This window comes from Musca autumnalis, unplaced genomic scaffold (assembly GCF_047663935.1).
Source record: "Musca autumnalis isolate F117 unplaced genomic scaffold, ASM4766393v1 scaffold_1, whole genome shotgun sequence".
NCBI lineage: Eukaryota > Metazoa > Arthropoda > Insecta > Diptera > Muscidae > Musca > Musca autumnalis.
Genome location: NW_027411644.1, coordinates 70,592,425 through 70,613,094, shown reverse-complemented (window position 1 = coordinate 70,613,094; position 20,670 = coordinate 70,592,425). Strand labels below are relative to the sequence as shown.

The following is a 20,670-nucleotide window of genomic DNA, read 5'->3' as shown; positions in this document are numbered from 1 at the left end:
TTGGGAAGGGTCTATAGAAGCACCCTTTCGTTTGGGAAGGGTCTATAGAAGCACCCTTTCGTTTGGGAAGGGTCTATAGAAGCACCCTTTCGTTTGGGAAGGGTCTATAGAAGCACCCTTTCGTTTGGGAAGGGTCTATAGAAGCACCCTTTCATTTGGGAAGGGTCTATAGAAGCACCCTTTCGTTTGGGAAGGGTCTATAGAAGCACCCTTTCGTTTGGGAAGGGTCTATAGAATCACCCTTTCGTTTGGGAAGGGTCTATAGAATCACCCTTTCGTTTGGGAAGGGTCTATAGAATCACCCTTTCGTTTGGGAAGGGTCTATAGAAGCACCCTTTCGTTTGGGAAGGGTCTATAGAAGCACCCTTTCGTTTGGGAAGGGTCTATAGAAGCACCCTTTCGTTTGGGAAGGGTCTATACAAGCACCCCTTCGTTTGGGAAGGGTCTATAGAAGCACCATTTCGTTTGGGAAGGGTCTATAGAAGCACCCTTTCGTTTGGGAAGGGTCTATAGAAGCACCCTTTCGTTTGGGAAGGGTCTATAGAAGCACCCTTTGGTTTGGGAAGGGTCTATAGAAGCACACATACCTTTGAAAAGGGGCTATAGAAGCACCCATACCTTTGAAAAGAGTCTATAGAAGCACCCATACCTTTGGGAAGGGTCTATAGAAGCACTCTGTCGTTTGGGAATGGTCTATAGAAGCACCCTTTCGTTTGGGAAAGGTCTATAGAATCACAATTTCCTTTGGAAGGGCCCTACAGAAGCACCATTTCCTTTGGAAAGGGTCTATAGAAGCACTCCTTCCTTTGGGATGGGTCTATAGAAGCACCCTTTCGTTTGGGAAGGGTCTATAGAAGCACCCTTTCGTTTGGGAAGGGTCTATAGAAGCACCCTTTCGTTTGGGAAGGGTCTATAGAAGCACCCTTTCATTTGGGAAGGGTCTATAGAAGCACCCTTTCGTTTGGGAAGGGTCTATAGAAGCACCCTTTCGTTTGGGAAGGGTCTATAAAAGCACCCTTTCGTTTGGGAAGGGTCTATAGAAGCACCCTTTCGTTTGGGAAGGGTCTATAGAAGCACCCTTTCATTTGGGAAGGGTCTATAGAAGCACCCTTTCGTTTGGGAAGGGTCTATAGAAGCACCCTTTCGTTTGGGAAGGGTCTATAGAATCACCCTTTCGTTTGGGAAGGGTCTATAGAATCACCCTTTCGTTTGGGAAGGGTCTATAGAATCACCCTTTCGTTTGGGAAGGGTCTATAGAAGCACCCTTTCGTTTGGGAAGGGTCTATAGAAGCACCCTTTCGTTTGGGAAGGGTCTATAGAATCACCCTTTCGTTTGGGAAGGGTCTATAGAAGCACACTTTCGTTTGGGAAGGGTCTATAGAAGCACCCTTTCTTTTGGGAAGGGTCTATAGAAGAACCCTTTCGTTTGGGAAGGGTCTATAGAAGCACCCTTTCCTGTGGGTAGGGTCTAAAGAAGCACCCATACCTTTGAAAAGGGCCTATAGAAGCACCCTTTCGTTTGGGAAGGGTCTATAGAAGCACCCTTTCGTTTGGGTATGGTCTATAGAAGCACCCTTTCGTTTGGGAAAGGTCTATAGAAGCGCCCTTTCCTATGGGTAGGGTCTATAGAAGCACTCTTTCCTTTGGGAAGGGTCTATAGAAGCACCCTTTCGTTTGGGAAAGGTCTAAAGAAGCACCCTTTCGTTTGGGAAGGGTCTATAGAAGCACCCTTTCGTTTGGGAAGGGTCTATAGAAGCCCCCTTTCGTTTGGGAAGGGTCTATAGAAGCACACTTTCGTTTGGGAAGGGTCTATAGAAGCACCCTTTCTTTTGGGAAGGGTCTATAGAAGAACCCTTTCGTTTGGGAAGGGTCTATAGAATCACAATTTCCTTTGGAAGGGCCCTACAGAAGCACCATTTCCTTTGGAAAGGGTCTATAGAAGCACTCTTTCCTTTGGGAAGGGTCTATAGAAGCACCCTTTCGTTTGGGAAAGGTCTATAGAATCACAATTTCCTTTGGAAGGGCCCTACAGAAGCACCATTTCCTTTGGAAAGGGTCTATAGAAGCACTCCTTCCTTTGGGAAGGGTCTATAGAAGCACCCTTTCGTTTGGGAAGGGTCTATAGAAGCACCCTTTCGTTTGGAAAGGGTCTATAGAAGCACTCTTTCCTGTGGGTAGGGTCTATAGAAGCACCCTTTTGGTTTGGGAAGTGTCTATAGAAGCACACATACCTTTGAAAAGAGTCTATAGAAGCACCCATACCTTTGGGAAGGGTCTATAGAAGCACTCTGTCGTTTGGGAATGGTCTATAGAAGCACCCTTTCGTTTGGGAAAGGTCTATAGAATCACAATTTCCTTTGGAAGGGCCCTACAGAAGCACCATTTCCTTTGGAAAGGGTCTATAGAAGCACTCCTTCCTTTGGGATGGGTCTATAGAAGCACCCTTTCGTTTGGGAAGGGTCTATAGAAGCACCCTTTCGTTTGGGAAGGGTCTATAGAAGCACCCTTTCGTTTGGGAAGGGACTATAGAAGCACCCTTTCATTTGGGAAGGGTCTATAGAAGCACCCTTTCGTTTGGGAAGGGTCTATAGAAGCACCCTTTCGTTTGGGAAGGGTCTATAGAAGCACCCTTTCGTTTGGGAAGGGTCTATAGAAGCACCCTTTCGTTTGGGAAGGGTCTATAGAAGCACCCTTTCATTTGGGAAGGGTCTATAGAAGCACCCTTTCGTTTGGGAAGGGTCTATAGAAGCACCCTTTCGTTTGGGAAGGGTCTATAGAAGCACCCTTTCGTTTGGGAAGGGTCTATAGAATCACCCTTTCGTTTGGGAAGGGTCTATAGAATCACCCTTTCGTTTGGGAAGGGTCTATAGAATCACCCTTTCGTTTGGGAAGGGTCTATAGAAGCACCCTTTCGTTTGGGAAGGGTCTATAGAAGCACCCTTTCGTTTGGGAAGGGTCTATAGAAGCACCCTTTCGTTTGGGAAGGGTCTATAGAAGCACCCCTTCGTTTGGGAAGGGTCTATAGAAGCACCATTTCGTTTGGGAAGGGTCTATAGAAGCACCCTTTCGTTTGGGAAGGGTCTATAGAAGCACCCTTTCGTTTGGGAAGGGTCTATAGAAGCACCCTTTGGTTTGGGAAGGGTCTATAGAAGCACACATACCTTTGAAAAGGGGCTATAGAAGCACCCATACCTTTGAAAAGAGTCTATAGAAGCACCCTTTCGTTTGGGAAGGGTCTATAGAAGCACGCTTTCGTTTGGGAAGGGTCTATAGAAGCACCCATTCCTATGGGTAGGGTCTATAGAAGCACCTATTCCTTTGGGAAGGGTCTATAGATGTATCCTTTCAAGTAGAAAGGGTCTATTGAAGCACATTTTCCTTTGGAAAGGGTATATAGAAGCAAATCCATATTTTCCTCTTGCAGCCTATTTAACCTCACTTTTTTAATGGCCCATCCCAAACAAATTAATACTTAATACATTATTACACCATTTCTTTCTTTATAAAACATTTGTTTATTTCTTGTTTATCATTGTTTGTTTATACAAAAAGGATTACTAATTTGTTTTGCTTAACACCAATGTTAAACTTTGAGGATAGGATGCAGCCACTGATGGGAGGGAGAGAGAGAGATACAGAGTTTTCCACTTGGTTTAATTTTTTTTTTTTTTAATTTCAAGTACTAAACTATTATTTGTTTCTTTTCAATTGTGTTTTTGTTGGATAATAATTTAAGAAACTCTACTAAAGCTAAAAGAAGTAGAAATGTGGATTACAAGAAGAACGAACCAATGTGACTACGCAAATACGGTTGGCGTCTTTGATGTTTGTAAATCTTCTTTCAGTTTTGTTTATTTTCTCCCGGTTTGTCTTTCAAATGTACATCATATTCGATTTAATTAACAACAACATGAAAGAACAACAAACAATACAGCAGACCAATGATTTCAATATCTTAAGTCAGCTTTATATTTTGCCATATATCTGTAAATAAATAATAATGTTGTTAAATCACTGCTATTTGCGGACCCATTTTCTACAAATACTTACTTGTCCAATGTTTCCCAAAATGTCATTAATACTGCACGATCTAAATGTCGTTTGTTCTGAGATAGATTCAATAGAGTAACTGACCATTTTGCCACATTGGCATCCAACTTAAGTTCACTAAAACGTAAATGGAAGGCGCAAACTGCAAGAGGAGAGAGAGGAATTATAATAATAAGTTGGTCACACAAAAAATTCTACTAAAACTGCTTACTTTTGGAGAAAATTTCAACTGGATTACCATCCCAGGGCCAACCTTTAAACTGCCATGCAGGACCCATGACGAATACCGCCACAACACGTTGCCAATCTTGGGCAGTTAACTTTTGTGGATTATCAATGACACGATACGGTACGGTCATATTTTGTTTCTTGCGCTAAAATGATAAATGATAAAGGTATAAACAAAATGTCAAGGCATAGTTTTTGTATAGGAAACCAACCTGCAAGAGTACTTCATTATCTCTGCTACAGCCGGCACGTTTCTTTTCATCGGTACTAACATATTTCAAATCTTGCAATATATCACGAACATTGTACATTGTTATGAGACTAGTATTAGCCGAGGGTATAATAATAATGGGTGTACGTGATACACGCTTCTGTGGAGTGGGAGCCACTTGACGGGCCTGGGCTGTGGGCAAAAGTTCCTTGGGACGGCCTGTAAAAAATATAAAAATGTTAGAATGTAGTTTAGTTTTGAGAATCAATAAGTAGGTAAATTTCAACAGAATGGTTATGTGCGGACCTATATTTCATGGCCTCACATTGCGGTAAGATGGACACAATTTACTAAAAGAAGAAAGTGTGCTTCTCCCTATCTGAATGAAATGGTGCTTCTGTAGACCCTTTCTTAATGATAGGGAGCTTATATAGACCCAATCTGAAAGAAAGGGTGTTTCTATAGACCCTATCTGAAAGAAAGGGTGCTTCTATAGACCCTATCCGAAAGAAGGGGCGTTTCTGAATGAAGGGGTGCCTCTATAGGGCCTTTCTGAAAGAAAGGGTGCTTCTGTAGACCCTTTCTTAAAGGGTGCTTATGTAGACCCTTTCTTAAAGGGTGCTTATGTAGGCCCTTTCTAAAAGAAATGGTGCTTCTATAGACCCTTTCTCAAAGAAAGGATTCTTTTAGAGACCTTTTCTGTAAGAAAATGTGATTTCAGGAAACCTTCCTGTGAGAAAGGGTGCTTCTAGCGACACTTTCTCTAAGAATGACCCTTTCTGTATGAATTTTTGTTTCAATTTCCAATTTTTAAAAAGAATTCCACTTCGGTAGGAGAGTCGGGTTCGGTGCACCCTCTGGCTACTAGCTAAAATTCAAACATTTCTACATTTCCGAAAAATATTTATGGGATATAAATAAAAGTTGGTGTTTTTTTTAATGGGGAGATAACCTTCGATGTGTGAGGACACCAAAAACTTCCCTTGGAAGGTTCAAAGATATACTACTTGCTTACTAAGACCTGACCTCTATTCGTTATAAATGTATACATGTAACTTTTCTGGTAACTTACCAATTTGTGGTGTCATCTGTGCCTTGCGTTGAGCCTGAGATCCTTCTGTTACAGATTTCAAGGACATACCGTGATAGGTACCCATGGTATCGATTTTAAAGCCCTCAGTTTCTGTAAGAAACAAAAAAAGACATTAATGTAAAAGTAACTTCAAAGAAATTCATCGTATCCTCCTCTTACCCTCCTTTTGTCTATTAAATCTTTCCTGATCGTAACGATTGTATTGTGTCAGCTGTGGTTGTGGTTTATTGATTCTTGCTGGTTCAGGCATTTTTATGGGATTCTGTTGTACCGGGCGATTACGGCCCTCTTCTCTTGCCTTTATGCCCTGCAGTATGGCAAATATGTTTTTGGCAAAGATTTTACCGGTACTCTGTAGAATTGTTGTTCGGGTACGCCACTGCCTTTCACGACTAATAATATCCTTGGTCGAGTCAACATCAAAGTCCAAAATTGCCCTAAGATCTGTGGCCATGGCATCTTCATTGTCCGAACGTTTAATGGTTGTTCTCTTATTAGCCAAACGTTTGGCCTTGATGGCGGCAATTTTTTCCACCGACATTGTTTCGGACAACGATTTGATGTTGTCCATATTGACGGTGGCCTCTTTTTTGTTGACATCCCATCGAGCTGCCAACTGTTCGCGCACCTTTTGCACTTGGGTATCTTCGAAACGGGCCTTTTTGGCCAAACCCTCACCACCGGCCGAGTCACCATCTGCTGGCCGTTTCACCTGAGTGGGTATTTCAAGGGGAGCACTTTTATCAATGCTGGGGCAGGTGTTTGTTTCGCCATTGAGATAGGCCAGCAACTCTTTACGATCAGGACGATTGACGGCAGGTATATCCTCGGCGGCACACTGACGCACATACACCGAGTGCTGTAGCAAAACATTTTTCAACAAATACAACAAACACTCTAGCGTATAGTATTCTCGTGGTCCAGCCTTTTTTCCGGAACTAAAAGGGAAAGTCAAAATCCATAAAATATTTGTTCAGATGCGGGGTTTCTTTTCCTACTTACCCATATTTTAGATAATTTGTCTTAACATTTTTTGGCCAGGAGAATTCACCAAAGATAATCTGTCCATCCCGTTCAATGATTTCTCGTTTGTTTATGTTGTACTGCCGCAACAAACTCAGTGGATCCGCCATTTTTTAGCAACAAAATAAACCAAGGATATTTTATCTTTTTTGGATCCACACTACTACACACATTTACTTGGTTTCTTTTTGATCAATATTTTTTAATATCTTTACTTTTTCCCACTTTTTCGTTGTTTTATTTAACTTCCTCCGATAAAAAATATTTTTTCTTTTAACTTTTTTCTTTCTTGGTTGTGGTTGTTTGACGTTTGGTATTGTGCTCTCTTGTCAAATTCAATTGTCAACGTGTGTTGATGACGGCCTCGCAGAGTTGTATTTGAACAAGATATGTTATCGGTGTTATCGATGGGGCGCAATTTTCATTTTTATTGTTATTTTTCATTTATTTTCCATCGAAATTAGGGAAAAAATTAATATTTTTAATAAATACAACGTAATTCAGAAGAATAAGAGTTATAAATTTATTATTTTTGCAACTCATTCTTGTTTCATAGCACTGTTATCGTGAAGAATCGTCGAAAAAATCGATGGCACGAGGAATGGATGGAAAATGACGAAAATGACAGAATAAAGTAACCGAGTTGCGAATTTGACGAAAATGGAGGAATTAAGAAGAATCTATGGTGTTTTGAAATGGAATTTGTCGTGTGCTGTGAATGAAATTGTTGTGTGAATTGGAATTTGTTGTTTTATCGAAGAAAAATATGATAAGCTATTCATTTTCTATGAAATAATCCAAAACAAGGATAACAAAATAGTGTAAATCCCAATGGAAAGTAGAATAAGCTATTGATATGTCTGTGAAAAGTGTCAAATTAGTTGAATAAGTTTTAAAAAGTGAAATTAAATTTCCTAGGTGCTAGGTAGTAAGTTTTTTCCTTGTTAGCCTGCCTGCCGACTGACCCCCGACCCTCAAAGAACGAACCCCATTAAGAAACAAGTATCATGGGAGCATCAGGAAGTAAAATAGGTAAGTCCAAATAAAAACTCCATTGAAGTGTAACATTTTGTCAAAACTTGAAAAATCTAATTGGTGGCATTTCCCCTTGACTGCGAGATGTAGTATATGCGGCATAATTGTGATTGTGCATGCCAATCACCATCACCTTCCGTAATTTTGTTGTAGCGAGGGTGGGAGGGTGAGGTTGTATGTGTTGTTATTATTTTTGTTGTTGTTGCACTTTGTTTTTGTAACGTGAGAAAATTTTTGATGCTTAAGAAAACGGCGTTGCCAGATGATCAGATGGAGTTATGCTGTATTAGGGATAATATAGAGGAATTTATGTCATAATGGGAGATAAATAAGAATTCTTATAGGAAAATGAAATAGGACTGGAATTTATTGGTAAATAAGATGATTCGAATTCAAATTTGTTCGAATTACACAAAATTCTGTTATTGTAATACATTATTGTTTGATTGAAAACAAAAATGAATGAAACACAAAAGTTTGGTAGTAGTAGGTGGGTCGGACGAATTATAATACGAATCGTCCATGGCACAATAACCAAGGCAGTGGTATCACACCACCTGTTCGAATATGAAGTGTCAAATCCCTTTATAAAAATACTTTTGTTGTATTTTCCCCAACAACATAAAGTTTTGACATAACATATTCAAAATTTTACGATACCACTACCTTGGTAATGCACAAAAGGACCATGAAAACGAGACAAAATCGATTTGTTTTCAATGAGAGTCGTACCTAAAATTTTCTCAGCGACATTTTTGCAGAACATTTCGAAGCTGGAAAACGTCATCTTGTGGTACTTTTACAGCGGTCCTTAAAATTAGGGACGAAGCCAGTTAGAAGGTCGAAATGCTCTATGAAAATAATCCTCATTCGATTTGACTGAAGACATGTCATTTCATAAATAACCTAAAACAACAATTAACAAATATATAATGCTAATTTCAGATGCCTTACAGGGTCTTCATCACGCCATAACTCGGAAGTTCGACTCACGACGAATCTGTCCTTCGGGGTTCTGTGTATACTCACCAAGGGCTTTCATATCCAAAAGGAATTTTCCACCCCCCAAAATTTTGGATCACAGTGTTATCCAACGTTTTAAACAGGGCTGGAGCAATGTTTTTTCTATGTCCTCGAACATGTTTCGAGCATGTTTGATGGTATCGAAGGCCTTTGATAGGTCAAGATCTACCATAAAGTTTCGGTCGCACGGCCTGTTCTGGTCCAATTTTCAATTGATATGTGTGGATATGGCGTGTAACGCTGTTGTGGTGCTGCGAATTTTGCTGATGTTGGACGATTGGGAAACGGCTTCTCATCATGGATATTTACTTTGCAAATCGGCCTGTACGATTCGCCTCTGCTGACATCCTCTCCTGGCTTCAGTAGCGAGACTAACCTACCAACTTTCCAGGCTTCTGGTACAACATGGGTGGTTAACGGTAGATTGAGGGCACTTGTCCATTACGTAATGGAGTATACTCAACCTCGGGATCATTTATTGAGAGTGTGGGCCAAACGCTTTGGATTATTTCGCGTTTCGAATCAAGTACGCAACATTGTTAATCGTAAATTATGGTGGTATCTCCTCTTTTGAGAAGACTCTTATAAAGCGTAGCAGCTAACTCTTCTTCGCCCTGTAGCCCTGTTATTCCTTGAAAAAGTTTAAAAATCCACGTTTGTGGCCCTGCTATTCCTTGAAAAAGTTTACTTTAATTTGATCGGCCAGCGCTATACCCCTATGGTTTTTGCCTAGGATGGAATGCCAAAGGTCACGATGAAGTTTCCAAAAGCGAACTAAAGCACAACTATTCATCGGCGAAATGTACACTTTAAGCAACTCTAACTCAACAGTCCCACATTTTGCTGCTACTCCTATATATTCCTTGTATGAATCACTAAAGTCAAGCTCAAGCGAGATATGTCTGTACTGGTGTCAGACTGATGTATAATGAAAGCAAGTTCTCTTCCTCCGCTTCTTGTAAGATAAAAACTATCGCAACGTTGCAAGGTACAAGTGACCGTGAGCTTTGTTTCCTGAATGGCGGTAACCATGTTGTTACTCCGACTAATTGACTCCGACAAGTTGATTTCGCTGATTTTGTTGTTCTGACCATTGAAATTGAATCGCAGGAACGATGTATTTTCTCGGTGCTAAACAACAACATGTGGTGTTAGATTCTGTGTTTGGTGTTGTTGGTATGTCTAGTATTCCGACGACGAAGTTGGAGACACACTGGGAGATGATCTGGCGAAACAACATAACCCTAGCAGAGTAGTCATGAAGTCGACTAAGATCAGAGCAGCCTCGGAAGTGCACATATTCCCCACATTCTCACCGATTTTGACATGTGGTGGATGTGGGTCTGGATAAGATCCATTGGCCTCGTGTTCTTCTCTATCCCACCACGGACCAAAATAGCTCGGAGCCGGAAATATATATGTATGTATATACATATATTTCCACAACATCACCGAAGGGACAAGGGAGACTTCTCTCATATCAATGTGTGGATGCCGATTTATATTGGCTCAATGATATGGGACCTACTTTTTATCGCCGAGTCCATACGGTGTGTCTTACGGCACCACTTGTAGAGACGTTTTTCATGGCTGAAATACAAACTCTAAAGCCACACGTTGAAACTTTCATACGAAACTTTCACAGCTTTTGGGAGAGAGAGCGGGGGAAGGAGCTCCTACACCTTCGCTCTCTCCTAAAAGCTGTGCAAGTTTCAACGTGTGGCTTTAGACAATGGTGCACAAGAAGAGAATGCTTTTCTGGGGTTTTGTATAGGAAAGAGAGTTGTAGTCAACTTTTCGTGTGCATGACTGCTTTAGAGCAAGGGGAGGCATTGTGACTCACAAGAGAGCCCATTTGCTCTAAGTGAGCGTAAATTTGTTATCGCTCACAGCCTGTGTAGATGCTAACACGTTGTGAACAACAACAAATTGTCGCTCATTGAGAGCACAAGAGAGACCCAAAAGTTTTCTCTGCCTCACTCTGCTTTAGAGCAAGGGGAGGCATTGTGACTCACAAGAGAGCCCATTTGCTCTAAGTGAGCGTAAATTTGTTATCGCTCACAGCCTGTGTAGATGCTAACACGTTGTGAACAACAACAAATTGTCGCTCATTGAGAGCACAAGAGAGACCCAAAAGTTTTCTCTGCCTCACTCTGCTTCAGAGCAAGGGGAGGCATTGTAACTCACAAGAGAGCCCATTTGCTCTAAGTGAGCGTAAATTTGTTATCGCTCACAGCCTGTGTAGATGCTAACACGTTGTGAACAACAACAAATTTTCGCTCATTGAGAGCACAAGAGAGACCCAAAAATTTTCTCTGCCTCACTCTGCTTTAGAGCATTGGTGATCACTTCCTTACGGACACGTATTCTCTCTTTATTTCTCATCTGCCATTGCTTAGTAATGGGGAGAGTGTCTTACCACTACTAATACACGAACTATTCTGAGCACACTTGCTTTAGAGCAGCCAACATCATCCATATACGTTAACGTATGTGAGAATAACAATCAGTCGTCGCTGAGCAGCCGACAAGTAAACATGTGCATGGATATACGCATAATTTTAGTGGGGACACTGAACAAAACCGCTCACACCCGCCACATGTTTACTGGTCACAGGTCTAGCAACCACTGAATGCTGATACAAATTTTCTTGTGATTCTCTCACTACTTTACTCTCTTTTTTATTTTGAGCATCAATGCTTTAGAGCCAGGTCAGGCAATGTGCGCTTGCTGAGAGCAAGTGAGCATACATTTCAATGCATTTTACATTGAAGTTTTCGCTCACTTGCTCTCAGCAAGCGCACATTGCCTGACCTGGCTTTAGAGCAGCGTCGCCCAAGAGATTTCCATTAAACTAAAGCAAATGTTTATTGTATAGGTGAAAAAACAACAACCAAATGATGTATATGAACGTTTTCAGACGATAAGGTTTGACTGCTCAAAAACGTGGTTTCCGTTTTGACTCTCATTCGTAATTTTCACATCTAGTGTTGCGTTTTTGAAGTCATTGTATACAAGCGTACTTTTTGAACAAAAAGAAGTACGGTTTTACATAAATGTACCAAAAAGGATTATGTGTGTATTGTATTTGAAAATTAAAAAAGTAATTCTTGTGAATCCCATAAAATTGGGTAAAATGTATGCGTTGTTAAAATTGTTGCCTCAGCGCGCATGCCATGTAAAAAATAATGTAATAATTCTTACCACCTGAAGGTAAGATGATACCTGCGTTACCAGCGTACATTTTTCAAGACAGATTTTTATGAAATAGGGAAATACCTTTGTTATTAACAGGTACATAGAAGTCATGTTTTGAAGAACACCTTTATTTGTAAAAAATATGATGAAACAGGTAGATAATATCTTACATGCTAGTGTTGTATGTATGGTACTTTATGTACGTTTTCGTTCACTTACTTCCACATTTTGTTTCAACACTGACACAATTTACGAATGAGAACCAAAACGGACAACGCATTTTTGAGCAGGCAAACCTTATCGTGTGAAAACGTTCTATCTCTCGCTTTTGCACACGTGTACTGTGAATGAGAGAGAAAAGCAAATGCAAAACAACTCAATGGGCGCCCGCAATATACAGATGGGCGACCCTGCTTTAGAGTATGGAAATGTAAGCAACATTACACTGAGGAAAGTTGCCACAGCCAAAAATGTTGGGCATTGGTCTTCTGCGAGACGACGGAATATATTCTTCCATGATGAAAAATATACGAACAGAAACACATAATTGTTGAGGAAACGGCCTTGGTCGAAGATTCCTCTGAGTCTATCCGGTGCCTAAAACAGACCGCCATGGAGTTGAGAGTTTTTAGGTTAGGTTTAAAGCATTTTGTTGTCTGCACTTACTTAGCTGGTCCATTACAGAACATTTGTTCTATAGGCCGAACTAAGAAAAGATCTCCAATTCTCTCTATTTGTTGCTTCGCTTTCTGGAATACCGCGCCTTTTATCTCATCATCCATCTATTCCTTGGCCTGACAATTCTGCGTGCACCGCCAAGCGGTCCGTGTTTATACACCTTTTTAGCGGGGTCATCATCGCTCATTCTTATGATATGGCCTAGCCAACGCAATCGCTGCATCTCGATACGTTTAACAATATTTATGTCGTTGTACAGCAGATACAGCTCGTGGTTCATGCGTGGTTTCGAAGAGTTTTTCTCTCAAACACACCAAGCTCTGCCATGTCTGCTTGCGCAAGTACCCAGGCTTCGCAGCCATACATCAGCACGGGTAGTATCAGTGTTTTGTAGAGCGTTATTTTTGTTTGACGAGATGTGGCTTTGTTTTTAAACTGCTTACTTAAACCAAAGTAGCATCTGTTGGCCAATATAATTCTTCTTTTTATTTCACAACTGATGTCGTTTGTTGGAGGTGCCGAGGTAGACGAAGTCTTTTACTACCTCAATATTATAGGAACCAACTTCCACAGTCGGTCCGAGCTCAATGGACGCATTGCGCGTCCACACCATCAACTTGGTATTCTCACCGTTTACCGCCAGGCCCACTTTAGCAGATTCTCATTCGACCTTTATAAAGGTATCAGTTACTTCTTTTACTGATCGGTCCATGATGTCTATATCATCAGCATAAACAAGTAACATGTGACTATTGGTGTAGATTGTGCCACTTCTTTTGACGTTTGCCTCTCGTATAACCTTTTCTAGCAGGATGTTGAAGAGGTCACACGAAAGGCTGTCTCCTTGTCTGAAACCTCTTTTGGTACCAAACTCTTCGGAGAGGTTCTTTCCTATTTTAACTGAGGACCTCGTGTCTGTTAAAGTCATTTTACAAAGCCGGATGAGCTTTGCGGGGATAGCAAATTCAGACATGGCTTGGAATACCTTTGAACGCAGCGGGCTGTCGAAGGCTTCTTTATAATCGACAAAAGGTTGTAGGTGTCGATCTGCATCTCTTGGGTCTTCTCCAGGATTTGTCGCAGGGTAAATATCTGGACTTGCCAGGTCTAAAGCTGCATTGGTATGGTCCAATTATCTCGTTGACCATAGGCTTTAGTCGTTCGCACAATATCCCTTGTAGGCAGTAGGGAGTAGACTTATGCCCCTATAGTTAGAGCATACAGTCTTATCTCCCTTCTTGTGGACGGGGCACAGGATACTCAGGTTCCAATCGTCGGGTACTCGTTCTTCCTGCCAGATGGTGCTAACTAGCTGATGAATACACCTTATCAGCGTGTCGCCTCCGGTTTTGAACAGCTCGGCTGGTAAGCCATCAGCTCCTGCTGCCTTATGATTCTTCAGCCGTTTTATTGCTGTCTTTACCTCATCTTGGCCGGGTGGTATACATTCAATACCATCTTCTGGAATTGGGACTGCGGCATCTTCGTCGTCTTCGCTGCTATTGGATACCAACAGTTTTGAAAAATGTTCTTTCCATATTCTGAGTACACTATCTGTATCGGTTACCAAATTACCTTTCTGGTCTCTACAGGAGGATGTGCCTGTACCAAAGCCATCAGTTTGATGCTTGACTCTTTGGTAGAATTTTCGGACTTCAGTCTGGCTCCTGTACATCTCGATTTTTTCACACTCCCGCTTTTCCATTTTTTCCGCAGGAAAAATACGTTTCTCCTCTTTCCTTTTCTCCCTGTATCTCTCTCGTGCGCTACGCGTTGCTACGGATTGTAAAGAAGCCCTATATGCCGCATTTTTCTCTTCGGTGGCAGCACGACACTCCTGATCACACCATGGATTCCTTGGTGGAGGCCTCTGGTATCCAAGTATAGATTTTGCGGCTGTTTGCGTGGAGTGAGCAATGCTTTGCCATTGCGCTGATATGTTATCGGGATGAGGAGTGCTTTGTTTAAGCAATTGGGCTAGTTGAGTGGAATATGCTGTGGCTATCTGTTGTGTTTGCAGCCTATCGATGTCCAACTTCCGCGTTGAGTCTGTTCGTGCTTTATTTGCAACGTTTAGACGGGTACGTACCTTTGCTGCAACAAGGTAGTGATCCGAATCAATGTTTGCGCCTCGGTACGATCGTACATCCAACACGCTGGATGAATGTCTTCCATCTATTACAACATGATCAATTTGATTACTTGTTCTTTGATCTGGAGACAGACAGGTGCCCTTATGAATATCGAGATGATTAAATCTGGTACTGCTAACTACCATGTTTTTTGCAGCTGCAAAGTCTATCAGCCTCATACCATTGTCAGATGTTTTACTGTGAAGACTGTATTTCCCGACTGTTGGGCCAAAGATATTCTCCTTTCCAATTTTTGCATTAAAATCGCCTAGAATGATTTTAAAGTCATGGGCAGGGCAACGGTCATATGTTTCTTCTAAGCGCTCGTAAAATATATCTTTGGTCTGTTCGTCCTTGTCGTCCTTGCATGAGCGCAAATAAAGCTGATGTTGAAGAATTTTGCTTTTAATCGAATAGCAGCGAGTCTTTCATTCACTGGGGTGAAGCTGGATACCAGATGTTTTAGTCTCCGACTAACTACGAATCCACAACCAAACTCATGCTTTACGTCATGGCAGCTATAATACAGTGCGTCACCTTTAGGTGTTGTTGTGACGCCTTTCCCAATCCATCGTATTTCCTGTATGGCAGTAATATCGGTCTTGTACTTTTCAAGTACGTCTGCCAATGCGAAGACTGCACCTTCTCTATAAAGAGTGCAAACATTCCAGGTGCAGATTCGCAGATCATGGTCCTTAAAACGTTTGCGGGGTTCGTCAACTTTAGAGGGGTTTGTTTTTCTTTTCTTTTGTTTTTTCATAGTAGGATGTTTTTTTCTAGGGGAGGGTTACTAACCCGATGCCCAAACCCAAGTTTTTAACGTTCTTATGGGTGAACGCGCGGCATATGTTAGCTCACTACCTTTAACGGGTGTTAAAGGCAGTTCCCCAGGTGACACCACGTGGAGGTCAGTGTCCACTTGAGATGAAAGAGGGAATAAGATAAATCCTGGGCTTTGCAATGTTAAAGCCGGTCAAGACCGTTGCTTGGTATCATTCATCCCCTACGTCGTATTTCCTGTATGGCAGTAATATCGGTCTTGTACTTTTCAAGTACGTCTGCCAATGCGAAGACTGCACCTTCTCTATAAAGAGAGTAAACATTCCAGGTGCAGATTCGCAGATCATGGTCCTTAAAACGTTTGCGGGGTTCGTCAACTTTAGAGGGGTTTGTTTTTCTTTTCTTTCGTTTTTTCATAGTAGGCTGTTTTTTCTAATGCAGGGTTACTAACCCGACGCCCAAACCCAAGTTTTTAACGTTCTTTTGGGTGAACGCGCGGCACATGTTAGCTCACTACCTTTAACGAGTGTTAAAGGCAGTTCCCCAGGTAACACCACGGGGAGGTCAGTGTCCACTTGGGATGAAAGAGGAACCAAGATAAATCCTGGACTTTGCCATGTTAAAACCGGTTAGGACCATTGCTTGGTATCTTCCATCCCCTACGTCACCCTTTGTTGCCTGCACTGCATGTTTCAACGCTTCCCGACCATTCCATTAATTTTTTTTGGACGTTGAAGGAAATGATGTTGATGATTTCCTTTCTCATTGGTCTTTATGAACATTATACAATATAGCGTTATTTAAATAGCTATAAGGACATACATTGAAGATGAAATAAAGAGGATCCAAAACAACTTGAACAACCAGAACTGATTCCAAATTAAACAAACCTCATACTCAAGTGGAACAATTATGCCGTGGAAAAAAGGAATGCTCGAAGCACATGGCTTTCTTTTCTTGGACAGCAATGGGAAACAACAACAGTAAAAATAGAAAATCCAAAACTATGGTGCAACATAACCTAACGGCGCAATAATTTTCCCCCTCACAACAAATAAAAACTCTGGTGTAAGACATATTTGCGTTGCTTCGATAAGAAATCGAAAAAAAAAAGAATCCTGAAATAAAATCTTTAATTGTTTGCGCGTAGTTTCCAGAGAAAGCCTATATGATTTTCCATTCCGAACATGTGCTTGCTACACTACACATACCTATACATTGACGACTGCTAAATGCATATGTTACGCCGGCCTAAGGATATATTTCTTCATCCCTCGCTTGCTCTCTCTCCCTTCATTTCTCATTATTTCATATCGTATCCTGGTGATCGCATTCAGATCATCATATGTTGTTTTTGTGGGCCTCAATACACATGTCTACTTTGTCTGTCTGAATGGGATTGTTGTCTGGTCATTGTTAAGGACATTTGGTTTTCGCTGCCTATTTTACCTGTATCAAGGTTAGATTTTGATATATCTAACCAAGAAAATCTATTTTACCTGTATCCTCTAGTAAAATGTGTAAAATCTTTTGTGTAGGGAAAATCTACACAAATACTTATTGGTGGGGGTTTCTACGATAGTTTTGTGCAGGAAGGTGTTGCAGCCGCAACAGCATCAGTGCAATGTGTGTTACTTGATTTTTCCCTGCATTTTGTGCCAAAAAATGTTGAAGAAAAACACCAACCCTCATTGGCTAGGTGGGTAATTTTTTGTTTTTGTCCAAAGGTGTGTGCAATAGTCAAGGTCCTGCTGTTTTGTTATTTCTTCTTTTCGATTTTTTGGTGTTAAATCATTGCCATAAATTAAAAAGTTTTATTGCCGATACATGATTTCTTCGTGGCCGCTGTGAGGGTTTCTTTTACTACCTCGTACTCTCTGAGGCTCTGTTAAACATACAGATTGATGTTGTTGGGGTTAGCATTTTTTACCAAACCGCCTTTTTGATATTCACGGCGTGTTATGGAATTCCATTACCTTTTTATGATAAAGGACAACAAATTGTAACAGGTACTTGCTATGGAATTGAATAGGTTTGGGGAGTAAGATTAGAACAAGTGTCTTTGTCTCGCTACATTTTTTATGTCTTCTAAGGAAAGAAATGGAAAAGGATAACAATTAATAAATAATCTGTTGCTAATGTTCAAAGGATATCAATGTAATTTATTGTTCTTATGTGACTTTATATCCTACCATGGGGCTGCCAGTTTAATTGTTTTTGAAATTTGACGCAGTTTCCTGTCAAAATTTTGCAGTATACAGAATCCGTGAAAAGCTAGATAAACGGGATTATCCTGCCCATATTCAAGATTTCGGGACTTAGTGGCGCATATTTGCAAAGGTAAAATCAGTCAAAAAGGAGTTCAGTCATTCACAAATGACATCAGGGAAGGTACCTGAAGCCAATATCATACAATCATCCGCATACGTTACGATCTCAATGTCGTCTGGAGGGGGTGGAACTATCCTGTATTCCAGATAGATGTTAAACAGTTCCGGGGATATCAGCCCACCTTGGGGAACTTGGGGACTTCTTGTTCCTGCATTGGCTTTCACACATATAATGGATTATCCAACGTTTTAATCTTGACCGAAGGTGCTCAATGTCCTCAAACAGCATTAATTGCTTGACACAGGCTTTTGATAAGTCGAGTGTCACCAAAACTCTTCTTTCACACGACTTGCTCTGGTTGAGTCCTGGGTCTTTGCTACGGGCAAGAAAAGTGAAATCGGTCTGTACCATTCACTTCTGGCATCCTTGCCTTGCTTCAGTAGCGGAACATCCTGTCCATTTGGCAGACTTCGGGAACGACGTGGATGCTTCAGAACTTTGGTGAGATATTCGAATACCGCCTCATACAGCTGTTTCAGCATTACCATGGAGACGTAGGGGATGGAAGATACCAAGGAACGGTCCTGATCGGCTTTAACATGGCAAAGCCCAGGATTTATCTTGGTCCCTCTTTCATCTCAAGTGGACACGGACCTTCCCGTGGTGTCACCTGGGGAACTGCCTTTAACACCCGTTAAAGGTAGTGAGCTAACAAGTACCGCGCGTTCACCCATTAGAACGTTAAAAACTTGGGTTTGGGCGTCGGGTTAGTAACCCTCCCCTAGAAAAAACTGCCTACTATGAAAAAACGAAAGAAAAGAAAAACAAACCCCTCAAAAGTTGAAGACCCCCGCAAACGTTTTAAGGACCATGATCTGCGAATCTGCACCTGGAATGTTCGCACTCTTTAGGAGAAGGTGCAGTTTACGCATTGGCAGATGTACTTGAAAAGTACAAGGCCGACATTACTGCCATACAGGAAATACGATGGAATGGGAAAGGCGTCACAACAACACCTAAAGTTGACGCACTGTATTATAGCTGCCATGACACAAAGCATGAGTTTGGTTGCGGATTTGTAGTTGGTCGGAGGTTAAAACATCTGGTCTCCAGCTTCACCCCAGTAAATGAAAGACTCGCTGCAATTCGATTAAAAGCAAAATTCTTCATTTATTTGCGGTCATGCTCCCCCTGAAGACAAGGACGAATACACCAAAGATATATTTTACGAGCGCTTAGAAGAAACTTATGACCGTTGCCCTGTCCACGACATTAAAATTATACTAGGCGATTTTAATGCCAGAATAGGAAAGGAGAATATCTTTGGCCCAACAGTCGGGAAATATGAGGCTGATAGACTTTGCAGCTGCAAGAAACATGGTAGTTAGCAGTACCAGATTTAAGCATCTCGATAGTCATAAGGGCACCTGAACAAGAAATCAAATTGATCACGTTGTGATAGATGGAAGACATGCATCAAGCGTGTTGGATGTACGATCGTTCCGAGGTGCAAACATAGACTCGGACCACTACCTTGTTGCAGCAAAGGTACGTACTAGATTAAACGTAGCAAACAAAGTGCGAACAGACACAACACGGAAGTTGGACATCGGTAAGCTGCAATCACAACAGATAGCCACCGAATATTCCACTCAACTGGACCAACTGCTTAATCAAAGCACTTCTCGTCTCGATAACATATCAGGAAAATGGCAAAACATTGCCCACTCCATGCAAACAGCCGCAAAATCAGTACTTCGATACCAGAGACCTGCACCAAAGAATCCATGGTATAACCAGGAGTGTCGTGCTGCTACCGAAGAGAAAAATGCGGCATATAGGGCTACTTTACAATCAGTAGCAACGCGTAGCGCACGAGAGAAGAGGTATCGGGAGAAAAGGAGAGAGGAAAAACGTCTTTTCCGCAGGAAAAAGAGAGAGATGGAAAAGCGGGAGTATGAACAAATCGCGATCTACAGGAGACAAAATGAAGTCCGAAAATTCTACCAAAGAGTGAAACATCAAACTGATGGCTTTGGAACTGGCACATCCTCCTGTAGAGACCAGCAAGGTAATCTGGTAACTGATACAGAAAATGTGCTAAGGATATGGAAAGAGAATGTTTCCAAACTGTTGGTATCCAATGGTAGCGAAGTCGTCGAAGATACCATAGATCCAATCCCAGAAGATGGTATTGAATGTATACCACCCGGTCAAGATGAGGTAAAGACAGCAATAAACCGGCTGAAGAATAATAAGGCAGCAGGAGCTGATAGCCTACCAGCTGAGCTGTTTAAAACCGGATAAGGTGTAAGGTGTATCAGCTAGTTAGCTCCATCTGGCAGGAAGAACGCGTACCCGACGATTGGAACCTGAGCATCCTATGTCCCGTCCATAAGAAAGGAGATAAGACTTTATGCTCCAACTATAGGGGCATAAGTATTCTCCCTATCGTCTATAAGATAGTGTCAGGGATCAACGAAATAATTGGACCATACCAATGCGGCTTTACACCTGGCAAGACCACCATTGACCAGATATTTACCCTGCGGCAAATCCTGGAGAAGACCCAAGGGATGCAGATCGACACCTACCACCTTTTTGTCGATTATAATGCAGCCTTCGACAGCCCGCTACGTTCAAAGGTATTACAAGCAATATCTGAATTTGGTATTCCCGCAAAGCTCATTCGGCTTTGTAAAATGACTCTAACTGACACAAGATCTTCAGTTAAAATAGGAAAGAACCTCTCCGAAGAGTTTTGTACCAAAAGAGGTTTCAGGCAAGGAGACAGCCTTTCGTGTGATCTTTTCAACATCCTGCTAGAAAAGGTTATACGAGAGGCAAACGTCAAAAGAAGTGGCACAATCTACACCAATAGCCACAT

General features: G+C 41.6%; 2 protein-coding genes across 2 annotated transcripts in view; one reads left to right on the top strand and one right to left on the bottom strand.

Moving 5' to 3' along the window:
- Positions 1-3,491: 3,491 nt before the first annotated feature.
- hyx (cell division cycle 73 hyrax) lies at positions 3,492-6,959 on the bottom strand. The gene is made up of 7 exons (XM_073980569.1): positions 6,585-6,959; positions 5,742-6,520; positions 5,562-5,672; positions 4,491-4,708; positions 4,262-4,424; positions 4,051-4,192; positions 3,492-3,984 (listed from the first exon to the last, which is right to left on the bottom strand). The coding sequence occupies exons 1-7, from the start codon at positions 6,713-6,715 to the stop codon at positions 3,948-3,950; spliced, it is 1,581 nt and encodes a 526-aa protein (XP_073836670.1). The 5' UTR covers positions 6,716-6,959; the 3' UTR covers positions 3,492-3,947.
- An 82-nt stretch (positions 6,960-7,041) lies between these two features.
- neur (E3 ubiquitin-protein ligase neur) overlaps positions 7,042-20,670 on the top strand; it is a 97,201-nt gene continuing 83,572 nt past the window's right edge. Inside the window, exon 1 of the mRNA XM_073980546.1 lies at positions 7,042-7,637. Coding sequence (XP_073836647.1) covers positions 7,613-7,637 — 25 coding nt within the window. The 5' untranslated portion in view covers positions 7,042-7,612. The remainder of the gene's footprint in view (positions 7,638-20,670) is intronic.

Excerpts from the sequence above, each read along its gene's own strand:
- hyx (XM_073980569.1), bottom strand. The coding sequence starts at position 6,715 with ATGGCGGATCCACTGAGTTTGTTGCGGCAGTACAACATAAACAAACGA. Across the intron at positions 5,673-5,741 it reads ATTTAATAGACAAAAGGAGG|AAACTGAGGGCTTTAAAATC; the intron begins GTAAGAGGAGGA and ends TGTTTCTTACAG. Across the intron at positions 4,709-5,561 it reads ACAGATGACACCACAAATTG|GCCGTCCCAAGGAACTTTTG; the intron begins GTAAGTTACCAG and ends TATTTTTTACAG.